The sequence below is a fragment of the Pleuronectes platessa genome, chromosome 18 (genome assembly GCF_947347685.1).
Source record: "Pleuronectes platessa chromosome 18, fPlePla1.1, whole genome shotgun sequence".
NCBI lineage: Eukaryota > Metazoa > Chordata > Actinopteri > Pleuronectiformes > Pleuronectidae > Pleuronectes > Pleuronectes platessa.
In genome coordinates, this window is record NC_070643.1 from 22,047,590 (window position 1) to 22,064,122 (window position 16,533).

Here is a 16,533-nt window from a genome sequence, read left to right on the forward strand (position 1 = left end):
CTGTCTTCTCTTGGCGTCAAAAATTAAAACCAGGTTATATTTTTTCATTGATCACATCTCACAGAGTTCGGACTTGAAGGCAGCGGAGAGAGATGTTTATGATTTAATGAATTCTGTTGAAATCTTGATGTATAGTTTAGGGAAGGATTCTGATCTTCAATGTTATTTATGTTACGATTAGAAAACGAGTACGTCCAGCATCATAATCACTTTGTACGAATAGGGATCATCGTGTGTGAAAGGTGGCACTTTTATTTTGGAAGAGACCTGTTGTATAACTTACAGGGTAAAGTGAGAGCACAGGGTAACGGCTGCAGACGCGTCCAAACAGAACCCGACGTCCTCGAGGTTCAGAGAGAATTTTATATTTCCGCGACAAAAAATACCGTTGTTGCGTATTTTATTTGTCACATTCCTTGTGTTGTTTTTCAGAGCAGAGCACATCAACGGTAAGGGAAGCACGATGCTTCTCACGTTCAGGCCGGAGACAGACGCACTGTTAGCCACCTGTTGCGTAAATAAGCTAAAGCGTCATCAGCGTATTTATTTGAGTATTCCGCTAGAGGGTGAGTCGTAGAACTCAGACCCGATGTGGCGTTCTGTAAATAACTCCGACACTGTAGGAGGTTAGCCTACGGTTACTTATTGTTAGATGGTTTGTTAGGTCCTTTGATCGCCGTGTGGTTTCTGCAGGTGACGGTCTGACTCTACACTGCCCCCTAGTGTCCGTGTCTGTATTGCAGCTCGCTCACTTTGTGAGCTTGGCACAACTGACACAGGATCAGTGGCGTTTATGTAACATGATGACATCTCGGCTCTGATAGTGTTTGACTCGGTGAGGAGGAGGATCTCGTTATTCTGGAACAAAACATTTGAGCCGTTTATTGGTGAAACACATAACTTCACGTGGACTTTCCGTGGACTGTCGCAGTTGCCCCATCAGATTACATTGAGCCCCTGCTGTCGTGTGGTGGCTGTTGGCGGAGACGACCCCGGGACCGAGTCCAATGTTTTACATTTACACAGCGTCCGTTACAAACAGGGCTCAGGTTGGAAAGTACAGGAATCTCCCGTTTTCCAGCCGCCTCTGATCCTCGCAGCAGTTTGAGTGACAGCTGACGTCACAGGCTTGATTTTTGTTATTTTTTTGTGGTGACATGAACTTTACAAAAGGAAAAAGCAAGACTGAGACTTAACCAGCAAACACAATGACGACAAAACCACAAAGTGTGTTCAGACGAAGCTCCACGAGGACCTACGACTAAAACATGAAATCATACCTGACCGAACGAGTGTGTGAATGAGATCACTTCAACTAAGCTGTAATAATAATAATAACTTTAAACTTTTGCCTTTTATATTTAAATGCACATTTGTTTGCCTTGTGTTGAGCTTGTGACTGTAGGAGTTCTCTCATGTTATCTCTCTGTGAACCTTGTGGCCTTTCTCACTAGTTTCTACTCTTGGTTTAGATGAGGATTGTCTCTTTTTTAACTGCTTTTCATATCATTCCTTGTTTTATATTAGTGCTTACTTTTTCTACTATTGTTACTTCAAGCAATGCCTTTCCCAAAAAGCGTGACTGAATAGTAGCGACCTTGATCAAGGACACTCGCCGTCTTCCTCCATAGCTTTGTCACCTAGCGTGTAACTACCGACAGTATTTACCTTTGGCTTTTCTTGTTAGTGGCTGTTACAGTATTTTCTTTTTCGAAAGAGGACAATAATCTTTGCTAGCAGCTGTGTGTTCATATTCCTCAGTCGTCCCAGGATTTTGGAGTCTTTAAATCCGCAGGTCCGTCAGCATTCTACGAAAAACACACTTGTTTTTCATTTCAAGTGATTTGAGCCACAATTCTGAAATCGATGCATTTCTGACGCGATCCCAGAAGCTGCACTCGTCTCACAGAATAAACTGATTCTGCTAAATTATTTTCTTTTGAATGAAGAAGCCACACGAAGCTTCTTTGCAATAATCAGAGAAACTGCAAAATCTTGGAGGGACTGGGTTTAATGAGGAGAGATTAATAATACTATCATGCAAATAAATAATCAAGGAACTGTTTTAAAACTGTGATGTGTGTGTGTGTGTGTCTTTATTTTAATTCTGCATCTTTGTACCAGACTTGAAGGGCTGAAACATCCACCAGGCAAAGCACTGGATCAGCTTTGTTTATGCTAATCTAATTTATTACATGTTGAATATTCCTACTTGAATTTGTGATTTATTAAAAGTTGCTTGTTTGGTGTCTTCTTCTGATCTAACAGTTTAACGCTTCTCACCATAAAGAAACATAAGAATTTGACTTTTACCAAAAACTGATTCTGAAGAACCAGTTCATCTCATCATCACAACACGTTTGTTGACTTCAAGTTTATTTTCAATATATTAAATATAAAAAGTGAGAGTGCTTCATATTCCAACAAACAAGTGCAAAACAAAAATAAGTCTCACCAACATTATTTACAATAAGTTTTACAAACAATATCTAAAACAAGTTTCTTCAACAATATTTACAATATTTTCTAATGAAGTTCTTCATTCATCATTAGCCCTTGCAGCAGATTTTCAGGTGCGAGTGAACATCCAATCATCGTGCTAGCCGATGACCCCCTCAGCCAATCAGAGCACAGCATAGTTGTAGGCCTCTCCATATCCCGCCTCCCTCAGGTATCTCTCGATGTCGATTGGCGCAGGCGCCCTGAGGACTGTCCTCCCATTGGCTGATTTCTCTCCCGCCTGAAGTTTGTTAATCACTTCCGGGATGGAGAGACGGTGTTTGAGGTTCCAGTGACAACAGGAAGTGATGAGGGAGAATCTGTGAACAGGTAAAACACGGTTTAACTTCACAAACACGAAGTTTAACTTTATAAACACTTAGTTTAAATTACTCCTTATCATCTTTATACTCTGTGAAAACTGGTACAAGGTTTTTAGTGTCGTTTAATTAAAGGATAATTAAGCTAACTGTTGTTTTAGTTAGCTTAAATAGCTAAAGTAGCATTAATTGGTGGAATATAACCTCAGAGTGTTTAAATCACACTCTTACATTTAATCCTATTTGTGACATTTCAGAAATTAGATTTCAATGCTTTTATCTCAATCTGGATGTTCCAGCGTCGAGTTATGATATTTCTTCACTTTTAATAAAGCCAGTTTTCTGCTGTTTGTCTTACAGGGAGCTGGAACATGTCGCCGGGCGCTTCAGATGTTTTCCTCTTTGCAGATGCTGCAGAAGTTCAGTCGTCGGGATCTGAGCGAACGGTGGGTCACCTGCACACACGGGAAGTCTGTCAGCTGCTGCATGATTCCAATGCTTAGGTCACTGAAGGACTTTTTTAATAGATAATAATATAACCAAAATAAGCTAAATTTCTATCTAAATGCAGCCCGATGCTATGGTGATTAAATAGCTGAATATTCACTCACCCAAAGTGACCATCTCATAGAGCAGGATACCAAAAGACCATCTGTCAAAGAGAAGACATGGATAAGTGTTATTCAGAGTTTGTCCCACATGTGGATAGAAGTTCATAAAGAAATAAAGATTTTAAGTCCTTTGATTCAAGTTGAAACCCCCCCGCTGTGGCCTCGCCCACTCACACATCGCTACTGGGACTGAAGACTCCTCTGGCCAGCACTTCAGGCGCCTGCCACTTCTTCATCTCCATGTCCTGAAACTCCCCGAGCGAGCTGGGCTGCGGCCTCCGTCGGTAGGCGGAGCCCAAACCCCACAGCTTCGCCGTCAGATCTCCACCAATCAGAACGCTGCGTGCCCCCACGTTCCCATGGATGCAGCCTTTACTGTGCAGGTACTCCTGGATGGTGATGATGATGAGGAGGAGGAGCATGAGGAGGAGGATGAGGAGGAGCGGTGGAGCATCACAAGAATACTTCATAACACATCCAGACTCTTACATATATTATGGTCTCTACTATTGTTTACTGGTTTTTGACTCAACAACTGAGTCATCAGGAGAAAACTAAGAACCTGATAATACATTTGCATATGGAATTACAAAATTGCACATGTCATTTTGGGCCACGAAGCAGCGAGAGGGACAAACAATAGATGAACCAACCAGAGCGGAGGCCACTTGTCCTGCCATGACGTGGATCCTCTTCTCCGTCATGTCCCAGGGAGACTCTGAACCTGCGTTGTTCTGTAGTGGCAGAAGAAGAAAAGGGAATATGTGATAACTTGTGTGTTATTGTTTCACCCCCCCCCCCCCGGGGCAATTCGTCAGGTTAGTTTGTCTGTGATATATATAAAGAAGTCAATTAACTTACTGTACCTGTCAATGCAGAGGGAACTAAGGTTACTAGTGTCTGTCAGTAGAGGATATTAATATATAAATATATATGTGTATGTATGCTGCGCAACACTGCCACACTCAGGCACAAAGCAGTAATTGGTTTTAAAAAAATACAAGCAATGTGATTTTGAAAGTTAAGTATATATATCAATTAACTATCCCCCCGTATAAGATCTGTTAACAATCTACCTCTCTGCCTCGTTCGTCATGGATGACATTTTTGATTCATCGATTTATTATTGGCAGATAATATCGAGCGGTATGAGCATCTGTGTATTAAAGTATTAAAACTTTTATTTCACAGAATATATAAATCAGAAAAGATGTATATTAATGTTTCTTTTCTTGCTTGTAAATCTTAATGGACCTCAGTTCAGTTGCAGATGGTGTTCTGTAGATGTACCTGTACTTAAACTGAACAATCTGGTATTTGTAATCGATTACTGTACCTGTCTACTTCTCCACAGGAAGCCGAGCAGCTCTCTGTGCTGCAGCTCCTCCATCACCATCATCATGGGGGCCTGCACTGAAACTACACCCAGCAGCTCAGGTAGATACGGGTGGCGACCCAGTCCCGAGACAAAGGAGGCGAAGTCCAGGAAGTTCTGCTCCTCGCTGCCGCTCGTGCTTTCTGGAGGAGGAGGTCAGACAACAACGTTACTTTTTTAAATTTTATATAAAAAAAAACATATTTACCACACGTGTCACAAAAATACAGCTTGTGTGGTATCGGTGCATCTTATAGTTTCTTAACAGCTACAAGTTGACGTCCTCGGTCTGATTTGAAGGGGAAAACTTAAGTGCAGAACTTTTATGGTGTGTAAACAACTTAACAGAACATTCCTGGGATCTTTCAGCTGCTGAGGAACAAAACAACATATTTGTCTGCATTCCTCAGCAGCCGTGCAGAAAGCAGTGCCACCTCTGTGGGTCCGGTCTGGCTCGGCACGGCTCAGTTTACCTTTCAGCACTCTGAGGACCACGTCCTTGTTGGCCATGCGGGCTCGGTAAAGATTGACGGTGTCGTTGGGTTTGATGGAGAAGGACAGCGGCAGGGCGGTGACCTGGCTGAAGGCGTTGTGGCGCCTCTCGGTGGACGTCTGTGGAAGTGCAGGCCGGACATTCTGCTGCACTTGCACTGACATCGGCAGCTCCTCGTGTTCTAGTGGGTTGATTCCAGGAGGAGCTGTAGAGATAAAGATGAAAACAGAATGATGAATCTGTCTGTGGAGATATTTTGATAATTGATGTAAAGAGAATCCGACACACAGCTTCATGGCTGCTCACTCACCATCGATGCCTTGTAGGTGACTTCTGTGGCTGTGCCTCTGTGTGTGTCTGCGGGCCGAGCTGTAGCTTCCAGGGGCCGTCACTCCAGAGCTCTTCTTTTCAGGACAGAACCTCCGAAGGAACAAGTACAGTAAAGTGACGAGGGTTCCAAAGAGGAGCAGCGTGGGCACGATGATCACGGCCTGCATGTACTCCCTGGTTACTGAGGGAGAGAGAGAGAGGATGTGTCACTGTCAGGTCTGAGTAGAAGAAGCTCAGTGAAGTGAGGACAGATTGGAAGGATTCCACGTCCTGATCCTGTCTGTCCTCCGCCCCCCCTGTCCTCAGGCTTTGTGTGATGATTTGTGTCCCTCACACTTTGTCCTACATACTTTGTGCTCTACTACGTTGAGCAGGTTTAGTTTCAGCGTTCTGCTTGGGGCACTTTGACAGGATGGATCTGTTCGGCTGTTCAAATGGTTTCACCTCTGAAGTGTTGACAGGTTGCTCCATCTTCACATGACATCATCCTCCATTTAACAGCTGTGATGATATGTTGATGTATCGCTCAATGACTCATAGTATGTTTGAATGCAAATATCAGCAGTGCCCTCCGATGCTTCAGTGATGTAATGATTCAGAACAGTGCAGAGAGAGATTAACCAGTTAAACTCAGTGTCAGTCATTTGGACAAACAGGTATTTTGACCACAGCTCCGTCCAGACGTGCACTGAAGTCTTTACATTCTCTGGAGAACTTAAATGTCTCAGTCAGTTGCTCTGGAACTTTGTAAAGTGTCTGGAAGGAGGAGTGGTCGTGTTAGAGACGTTCCTCACATGTGACAAACATGGAACTTGAAGAACATAAATATCCATTTGTCTGATATTATATCAATAATCTATTTATCTGATTTTATATTTTTGAGAGAGATCCCATGTCGTCAGGCTCCGTTGGTCCAACCCTAACTTCATTACTAACACAACAGCTTTTGTCCTCCTGCGATGTGCACATACACAAGTCGGGCTGTAATTGGACAGTGAGACTGAGACGAACCATGACTCATGCTCTGACATTCAGAGGTTGATTGATTCTTTGACAAGCTGCTGAGTCACTGTTATTAAAAGCTGGAGAAGTTTCCACACTGCACCTTAAATCCTTTATATGCACGTTACTCAGCAGGAAATATAAAAGTTTTGCTCCATTGTTAAATTTAAAGTTTTCTATTTGTCAGTTGATTCTTTTATCATATCAACTATCCCTCACATTGACCCTTCACTGACAACCCTGTGAATACAAGGCTCAGGTAGAAACACACACACAAACACACACCCTTGTAAAACACTGGAACAATGGCCTGTGAACTGGAGCAGAGGCCATCTCTTCAGAACCCCTTGTGTGTGTGTCTGTGTGTGAGTGTCGTGTTCGGGTTTTGACACATTCTTTGGTGTGGTGACAGATCTGCAGAATCATAAAACTTTAATTTTTCATTCTTAGTAAAGTAGTAGCTCTGGGTTTGCTTCCCCTGAGATTACTGGTGTCCCTGTTCCCATCTACTGGTTTTTCTAGTGAAGCTAAAACATGCAAACAAGAAATGACTTATCCAGATATATTAATCTCTCTGGGTTCATAAAGACTTCTCGGTGAGTCAGCAGTACTTATTAGATCTAATTGTGTAACCACACGTCGCTGTGAGTCTTTCATGTGACTTTATCTGGAGGTTGCAACCTCACTGCAATCTGCAACTGGCAGTTTTATAATATGTTATCGTTATTATGATCAAACATCCCGTCGTAAGGTTAGAGACTTTCCACCAGGACAAAATCCTGGAGCTTTATATTTCATGTCAACACAACCTCAGCAGAATCATCCAGGCACCAGGTTTAGAGCCAAATCGAGGCGTTGCTGGTATTTACTGTAATGAACACACACAGGAGGCAGAGAAGTGGAAAATGAGACGAATGAGAAGCAGACGGCGAAAAGCAAAAGCTAGGAAAGCACATTCAAATGTCAGGGATGAGGGAATGATCATTAAGAGAGGAGAGATGGATGAAGAGATATCAGGAAACGAAAGGAGAAGCCTGTCGATTGTGATTTTAATGAATCGGCGAATACAGAAGATTTATAGGAATAAACCGCGGCAGCAGTGGAGCTCAGTGTGATTGCAGTGCTGTAAATTTAAAGGCAGAGAAAAGGAGCTTGTTTTGAAGTGTGTGGGTGTGGCAGGTTTCTGAGATACTGCTGCTGCTGCTGGTAGGTCAGTTTCCCCTTTAGAGCACAGGAGGTATTCTTCACTACACAATATGTGTGAGTCTCAGGTGAACAGCTGTTGTGAGTCTTCGTCTGGGGCAGGTTTTTCCACCGTGTGATGGCGTCTTGTTTTCATGTCTCTTCGCCAGCGGCAGCTAGTGGACGGAGACATCTTGTTCTCAGGTGAAATCTGAAGAATGAGTTGAGGGGAAATTCCCTCGAGTGGCCTTTTTGTTGTGTATTAATTTGAGCTGTAATACAAGACTGAAATATGGGCGTGATTCATGTTTGCAGGGAAAGTTCATTAGCAGAGGAGAATGAGAAGGAAACAGGGGGATGAGAGGAGCTGGGTTGAGGAGGAGGAGAGGGGGAGAGATAGTGTCCTTACTACAGAGGTGGTCGTCCGGCGCACACAGATTGTCGGCGGTGGAGTTGGATGACATGCTGGAGAGGAAGAGAGGCACAGATCAGGGTGACTAGCAGGAGGAGGAGGAGATCAACATTACCTCTGCTCAGCAGCCGCTCTAACCCCCCCCCCCCCCCCCCCCCCCCCGAGCTCTCACGAGTCACGCCGCCTCTTCCTCTTTAATAACTGTGCAGGTTGTTTCAGGAGCTGTCAGGGAAGTTCAGGAAACGGCAGCGCACACACCCAGAGAACTTTTTGACCTAGATTTACACAGCAAATGTAAACTGGGACCTGTTTTCATTTTTAATCTGAACCCACACAGCTAATTTAAAGGGTTTTCTACATGTATCGTTTACCAGCTTTCACTTACACATTAATAGAGAAGCAGAGATCAGTGAAACTAAATCATTAGAATATGAACTGGTTTTCAGCATCAACCTCCTCGAAGAACACAGTTAATAAACCAGACATATTTTATCTTAACGATTCTATAGAACTGTCATTTCCCTCAGACGTCTCAGGTGTCTGTGTTATAACTCCATGTATCTTATCAGGTCAATTTTATGCATAACACATTTTAAATATGTCATGTATTGTGTTATTTCACCATCTGAGAGTTAGGATTACTACCTCAGGGCTTGAATAGTGAATAGTCGGTTCGATGTTTATCATCACAGCTGATTGTCCCCTCAGGTAAATATAGATTTCCCTCCGATCAGGAGAAGTCACAGTCGGGACGGATTTGTTTTAAACAAATGAAACGGGCAGAGCGACAGTAGAGCTGCTGTACCTGAGCCTCACCAAGTGGTTTGAAACACCGGATTTGAATATGATGAATGAGATGTGTTGGAAAAGTCACGGGGCTCAAGTTCACGTTAACCACTCAAATGTGCTCTTAGGACATTTGCATACAAACACACAAACACACAAACACACACTCACTGCCCTGAGCGTTCTGCTCCTCCATCGGGGATTTGAACACTTTTCACTTCCCTTTATTATAAAAGGGTTTGATATTTGATATTCTAATGAAGTTACAGTTTCACAGTCTGTTGACAGTGACCCAACCAGAATCCAGTTTTTAAAGACAAAAAATGTGTTTGGTTCAGTACCACAATTATGTATATATTGTATATTTATGAGTAGCTGCCCAATTCAGCAGAGCGTGGTTTCATCCCATGACGAGGGAGTTCACCAGATTGAACCTGAAGGACTAAAGATAACCTGATATCATGGATGTGACAGTGTCAACATCTACTAACACACACAACTTCAGGTGCAGCACAACAGAGAAGCCGCCTGCGGTGAACTCTGACGATCAAGATTAAAGTTTACTCTGCTAGAGATATAAGTTCTCTAGTCAAATATCTGGTAGATTCAGTGACACCTGGATTTCCTGATGTGGCGCTTGTCGGCTGTCACTCAAATAATGATTCAGAAGTTGTTCTCACCTTCTTTCTTTTCTGGAACTTCCCCCAAAAAACTGTATCCACAAACACAGAGAAACCTAAATCCTGTAAATCACAGGGCGCTGTGCTGATGTAATGGTCGTGTCGGAATCCGAGCGGAGACACACACACTCACAACGGGCTCAACACAGCACAGAAGCCAAGTGTGTGTGTGAGACTTCATGTTTCATGTGGTAATAACACAACATCCTCACCTATTGGAGAGGAAAACCTCTTTTTGAAGAATGTGACACAACACACACCCTTCTGGAGGCACTCTGGTATGTAAAAAGCATTTTTGGAGATGACAACCCACAAACGCACACCTTCCTCCAGCCTTCAGAAAGCATGGATGTCACGGAACCAGTTTGTCTGCATTGTTCTCATGCACCACTTACTCTGCTGCATCAACACAACAAGAGAGAAGCCTATCGCACAACACATGCACAACAACGACAACAGACACCAAAACTACGCCGATACGCAAACAGAAAGGTTGTTCAAAAAACAAATAGACCAATTTAATGCACGTATATAAAGTAGAACAAATAACTATTGTGATGTAAAGTTTCATATTTTGTGCTGAATTGAGTTTCAGTAAGAAGATATTGTTTTAATTTGTTTGTTCTTACCTGGTCTAGTGATCAGGTGTGAGCCTCGGAGTGCTCCCTGTGTCCAGAGCAGTTGTCCTCCCTGGGATCCACACAGCTGCAGAGATATGAAGACAACACTCCAGGGCGTCCTCGTCCTCAGTGTTCATGTTGTCCTCTGCAGGCTGCAGAGTAGAGACTGATCCACAGAGGGACACATGTCCACTAAAGACACACTAGCCCTGTTTCTGTCTGACCGTCCCCAGCGCCTGTGTGTCCTCTCTCATGTCTTTCCTGATGTGTCTCCCTCTCTCTATCAGGTTGACCACACCCCCCCCTCACAGCTCTTCCTTGTCGTCCTAATCACCTGCACGTTGCATCGTCAAGGTCCAACTCCCAATCCCAGTGCTGGAGGAGGGACTCAAACCTTTTCAGTAAAACTACAAATAATCACATACAAACATTTAAATTAACTTTTCAACTTAATTCTTTCACATTTGGTTATAAACCTTGAACCACCATCACGTCCATGACTCAGTGTCATAGACTAATAAGAGCTGTGTGGATGAATGTGTGTAGCTGCACTGAGAGACGGAGAGTGTGAATCAGCAGAGACGCTGGACGGTGACTCTCTGACCGAGTCCCAGTCGATCCTCTGCTCTGACGGGTTTCACAGGAAACAGGAATCTGCTCATCAGATCCCACCCACCTGCACCCAGACGCCCAGAGCAGCCAGCAGGAGCTGCTAGAGCAACGAGGAGGTGACACCTCACACCGGCTCCAGAGGAGATCTGTGCCCCCCCCCCCCCTTCAAACACCCAGGAGGCCCACCTCTTTCATAGAAAGATCAGTTTATGAAAACTTTAACAGAGTAAACAAACGTTTATTTGATTTCATGAGTTCTAGTTCTTTGGTTGTATTTGTTTTTTTTTTAATTTATATATATTATATATATTTGTAGGGAGGTGGTGTAGCAGTGTAGCCAATAGTTCCAGTGAGATGATCTTTGAAATTTGAACAGTGGGACCGAAGTTTTTAAGTAGCACAGATCCTACACGTACGTATCAGGCTCCAATTAAATTGTTAATAAAATAATATTTGGTACGAGAATTTAAATATCTGGCGTTTCATTCTGTCCTGACTTAACTTCACCGCAGTGAGCAGATTGCTTAGAGGAGTGGGGGGGGGGGGTAACCCCAGCTCCAGCTAGATGAAACTGTGTTTGAATATGTGTGTGTGTTTGTGTGTGTGTGTGTGAGTGTGTCCTGGCTGGGCATCCAGCACAGTCCTGGTAATGCTGAGACAGACGGTCAGCGGGTGGGTTTATTTTTGGGTCAGTGACTGTGTCAATGGCTGCAGATGCGTCAGAAAGGAAGGCTCTGAGATACAAGCAAACCCTGGTCAGTGTCCGTGTCTCCTTGTTCTGTCTTCTCCGTCTGTTCTTCACGTCTGTCTTTCTCTGTCCATCTGTCCATCTCTCCGTTAGCCCGTCTCCCCCCCCTCTCTCTCTCTCTCTCCCTCTGTCACATTTCTCTCTCTCTGTCGTGAGACGGCAGTTTCCGTCCCTCAGTCACTCGTGTCTCTCTTGCATGACGCACCTGTATTGGAATATGCATGAATCGACCACACACTTTGTGTGTGTGTGTGTGTTGTGAACGTGGTGAAGACCAATTAGCTGCTGTGTAACAACTGGTTTATGCACATGGTCATGTAACAGGTGCTCGGACTGTGCACCTCCTTCACCCCTGATCTTGGCATGCACACACAGACACACACTTCATCACTGTCTCCCTGCTTCCTGCTCTGCCTGGCGGCCGGTGCCACCTGTTGGCTGCTCCTGGTTCCTGAAGCTCTCAACATGTGTAGGAATGATCTCTCTGATATGTGTAACACGGCCCGTCTGCATGCTTGTATGTGTGAAGGTTCATGTCCAACATGAGTCCTCACATCTACATCTGTGTTCATCTGCAGAGTGTGTGCATCCGACATGTGTGTGTTGACACAGAGAGGGAACCTGATCATGCATTTGAAGCCATGCTAAGCTGTTCATGTGGCTACGTGTGTGTGTGTGTGTGAAGGTTGTCACAGAACATCTGGAGGGTTTTCACAACATCTGTGTGATTTTCTGTGAACCCTGCGTCTCGGTTCAGGATGTTCCCTGAGAGACCAGAACAATGAGACACACGTAGTTTGTTATGCTTCATCTATCGATCTGAAAAACTTCTGTCTTTAGAGTCAACTGGGTTTTCTGGTGCACAAGATATGTTGCCACACACAGAAGTGAAAGTTAATACAAAGCAACAGCAGCCAAACTTCACACCCCTTTGCAAGATGAGCGGCTTTTATACAATGAGAGAAAATCAGTCGTGTGATATAAACAAATAAATGAAATGAAGAATTGAAGATTCTTTTCTTCTCCTTCCTTATTAAAACAAATGATGCCTTTTTGCACGTTGTCTTCAATCTGCACTCGATAATAAGGAGTCAAAGGTCAAACTTCTCTGCAGATTGTGAACCCGACAGAACGATGAGCCTCTCAGCAGCTCTCTGTCAACGAGCCCTTTATGGCTGAGTGGCCAGAAGGACGGCACTTTGAATAAAGTCATTACACAGCAGTTAGCAGCGTGAGAGAATGATAACCAGCAGGAAGGTCCCACCAGCTGGGGGGTATTATAGCCTCGTGCTATGTGGGGCCTCAGGGAGACTGGACCTAAAGATGGAAACCAGTACAGAGGGATCTGATCTGAAGTGCATGTGGTCTGATACTGGGGGGCGACCGCTCGTCCTTCATCACAGACAATGACCCCGAGCTTCAGGACAAATCTCTCCCCGTCCTCTAAGTGGCTCCGCTTCAGTGCAGAGAGAGTTTACACTTTGAAACCTGGAGAGCTTTATTTTAGAAATGCAGAAACTGAATGAAGTTGTGTTTCACTGGAATCCTCGTGAAGCTGCAGGAGCTCTGGTGTTGATCTGCTGGAGACCATGGTGTCCTCTCAGAATCTAGTAGTTGTTGAAAGTCGATGCCTCCGGTCCCGGGTGTGCGAGGCATCGAACTCTGCATGTGAGTCTCCTGAAGACGATACGAGCTGTGGGGTCTCTCCTGTTTACGTTGTCACCCATGGAAGCAGGAATGGAAACAGGACGCTTGTGTCACCTTTTTATTATTTGAATGAGTTTGTGCTTTGGAAATTGAATGAGTTGGTTCTCGGCCCATGTTCCATCGTTCATGGAAATCTGTTCAATAGAACAAACAAACAGATGGGGGTGAAAACTGAGCCTCCTCAGTGGAGGTAACAAGTACAGAGAAGTAACTACAGATGAGGTTTGTGGACATTACAAGTAAATATCTGTAAATATCTGTAAATATCTCTGAATGTAGAGTCCTGCAGCAGCAGCTATATTTACTCAATGTAACTAAATGATAGGAACCATGTTTGTAAATCTTTAACAGAATGTCCAGGGAATCAGGAGAGGAAGTGGAGCGGAGTGGAGTGGAGCAATTTGCATTTCCACCAACTGTTGTTATGATAATTCAGGAGCTCGTTCAACGAGATCAACAAGTAGCTGGAGTCGCTCGTCCTCTCGGGTTCGATGAAACTGAAAAGATGTGGATCAGTCTTTGAGAGATCGATCCCTCTTAAGACAAGAAGGTGATGCTCCCCCTGACATGAAGAAGAGTGGGCAGACATTTCTTGTCTTCTGGATTTCTTTGCTTCTGTCCAGCAGATTTCCAGCAATCCTTTAGAAAAACTATATTTTTACTCGGGCTGAGAATCAAACTTAAGAAAAAAGTGTTTAAATAAAAAGTACTTAAAGTCGACTTTGAACGACAGACTACATCTGAGCTTTGTTGATATTTCTCAAGTCATCAACCTGAAACTCTGAGATCTTGAGGAACTTCATCAGTTTGTTCTTCCTGTCACTACGTTCAGGGATCAGAGGAAACAGCTGATGTTGTTCATCGAGACGCAGAGAAGAGGAAAGAGCAGGACACGGAAGAAATGGAGGAATACGATGAGGCATTGAAAGGTTCTCTGATGCTGAGAGAGGTGTGGGAAGTGTAATGAGGTATATTGGATCACACCGATGCTAAATTTAGACCCGAGTAGTGTTTCACCGGCAAAGAGAGAGAGGGGGGGGAAGAAGAGGGAGCGGAGCAGAGGCCAGTGAAAGAAGAGGGTAATGGAGAAACAAGTGATTAGTGCAGAGTAGAGTTTCACTTTGCTCCACAGGGAAAACAGGAAGGAGAGGTGGAAAGAGGTGATATGACCCGGGGGCGGGGGGGGCGGGGGGGGGGGGGCTGATGGATTTCTGACAACACAACACACTGAGGCGGCCGTAATGGAGGTCAACAGCTGACACGCAACTCCACATCCAATCAATTCACGTGGTTGTAGAGAAATCATGTCCCGACTTTATCATTATGGTGAGTCGTGAACCACCACCACCCCCCCCCCCGTCCTGTACCGTCTCCACCTGGTACAGGACCAGTGCTCCGGGTCGTCTGCACTGGGATTATGGACTGGGTGAATTCAATAGATGGGACATAGTTTGTTTTAATGTTCATGTTGTAAACTACAAACAGAGAAATATCATATCCTCAGCATAACAAAGCATCATGGGTAATATGTGAGCTCGTTAACCAAGCAGAGGAAAACTGTTTATTTGTTGACTCTTGACGATCAGAGTAAACAACAACATTACAACTACTGAACACACAATACTGACTATATTCACTTTACATGTCGTGCAAAGCAAACTCCACATCCACCACGTTAGAGGAAGTGAAACATACTCAATCAAATCTGCTCCGAGCGAATAAGTACTTTCTAAAACGAAAAGAAAAATGTTTTGGTTGTTAATATTTAGTTACAACTTGTTCATTGTATCATTTCTCCAGTGGACGACTTTATGATGGAGTCTGACGTGGATGTAAAACATTTACAGCTGTTTTCCAGGAAGTCATTTGAGTAAATGAGACGTAACATGTAAATATTTGGAAGTAATTTTAACATCCATATCCTGAATCACGTTTATGACACCACCTGATCTAAAGGTTGATCTCGGAACAGAAGATAAAGCAGACGAGTGGATTTAGTCACATTTTACAGGTGTTAAGATCCTGACAGATGATTTATGATTCAGTTATTTCAAACCTCATCTTTAAGTTAAGAGTTATGACCCTGCAGACATGAGCTTTCAGGACGGGGGGGGGGGGGGGGGTGAATCTATGGTGAGAATCCTGACGCTGCTCAGAACCTCTTCTTTCTTTAAGCTTCTCACAAATAAGTTCTTCCTTCACACAAATTTACAGCTTCTTAGATCAGCAGGAAAATAAAGTGTGTTTTTAGATTTAATAATAAATACACGAGCACGGTCCAACAAGACAAGACAGTTTGTAACGTGTTTGTTTTCAGTTACACCCCATTGTGTATCGAGCTGCTCGGGTTTCACTGTGTATCTCTGCTCATACAGCGTGTCCGTGTGTGTCTGTGTGTGTCCGTGTGTGTCCGTGTGTGTCTGTGTGTGTCCTTGTGTGTCCGTGTGTGTCCGTGTGTGTGTGTCTGTGTCTAAATCCATCCATCCATCAATCTGTCTGTCCGTGAACTTGCTAAATTAAAAGCTGTTGAAAGGTTACTGCACCGACGTGTCAGCACCAGTCACAACTTACCAGCTTCTCATTTGTATTCCTGGAGTTCTATTGTCTGCTGCTGTTGTGCTAAGAAAAGAAACGTGTGTATTTATATTTATGAGCCGAGTCCAGTGATGTTATTATTCAACAAAGCTTGTACAGTGTAGATCAATAAATACTTAATGATTCATTGCTAATCTGAGTAGAAGAGAATTTTTTTTATTATAATTACTATAAATATAATTAAACTATATTTTTAGTGTATTTTTTGGACTTTGGTGACCTCTGGTGTCCATACACAGGTATTGTTTTCACTCGACCTTCACATTAAAATGTATGTAAATTTTAAAGCTCATGTAAAGCAACATGTTTAATAATCTACAGCTTGTGGATTTAACTAGAACAATATAAACACGTCAGTTTCATTTAGTGTCTGATCTTTTCTGAACTACACAACAAATCGTGTTGAGCATCAAACTGTAGAAACACTAGAGCTTCTTCCAGGTGTGAGCATCGTGGTGTGAACAGGAAATAAACCCTCTGTGAGCTAGTGACTGATGAGAGTTCATCTTCTCCTGAGGTGTTTGGGTCAACACGGGGTTCTGACTATTCTTAAAATGGACC

General features: G+C 43.6%; 2 protein-coding genes across 5 annotated transcripts in view; one reads left to right on the forward strand and one right to left on the reverse strand.

Annotated features, from left to right (window-relative positions):
* Positions 1 to 2,363: 2,363 nt before the first annotated feature.
* On the reverse strand, positions 2,364 to 10,929 carry LOC128462031 (tyrosine-protein kinase STYK1). Of its 4 annotated transcripts, none has more exons than XM_053447264.1 (10): positions 10,320 to 10,928; positions 8,222 to 8,277; positions 5,609 to 5,809; positions 5,279 to 5,503; positions 4,767 to 4,948; positions 4,084 to 4,164; positions 3,605 to 3,819; positions 3,431 to 3,471; positions 3,178 to 3,274; positions 2,364 to 2,819 (listed from the first exon to the last, which is right to left on the reverse strand). In XM_053447264.1, exons 2-10 carry the CDS (start codon positions 8,274 to 8,276, stop codon positions 2,624 to 2,626), a joined length of 1,293 nt encoding a protein of 430 aa, XP_053303239.1. In that variant the 5' UTR covers position 8,277; positions 10,320 to 10,928; the 3' UTR covers positions 2,364 to 2,623. The 4 variants fall into 4 exon arrangements, with proteins under 4 accessions (XP_053303239.1, XP_053303240.1, XP_053303241.1 ...); XM_053447265.1 differs by lacking the exon at positions 10,320 to 10,928 and adding an exon at positions 9,691 to 10,272; XM_053447266.1 differs by lacking the exon at positions 8,222 to 8,277 and having other exon boundaries at positions 10,320 to 10,929.
* Positions 10,930 to 11,611: 682 nt separating this feature from the next.
* LOC128461459 (chloride channel protein 1) overlaps positions 11,612 to 16,533 on the forward strand; it is a 15,292-nt gene continuing 10,370 nt past the window's right edge. The window contains exon 1 of the mRNA XM_053446382.1: positions 11,612 to 11,677. Within this exon, the coding sequence (XP_053302357.1) occupies positions 11,627 to 11,677 (51 nt within the window). The 5' untranslated portion in view covers positions 11,612 to 11,626. The remainder of the gene's footprint in view (positions 11,678 to 16,533) is intronic.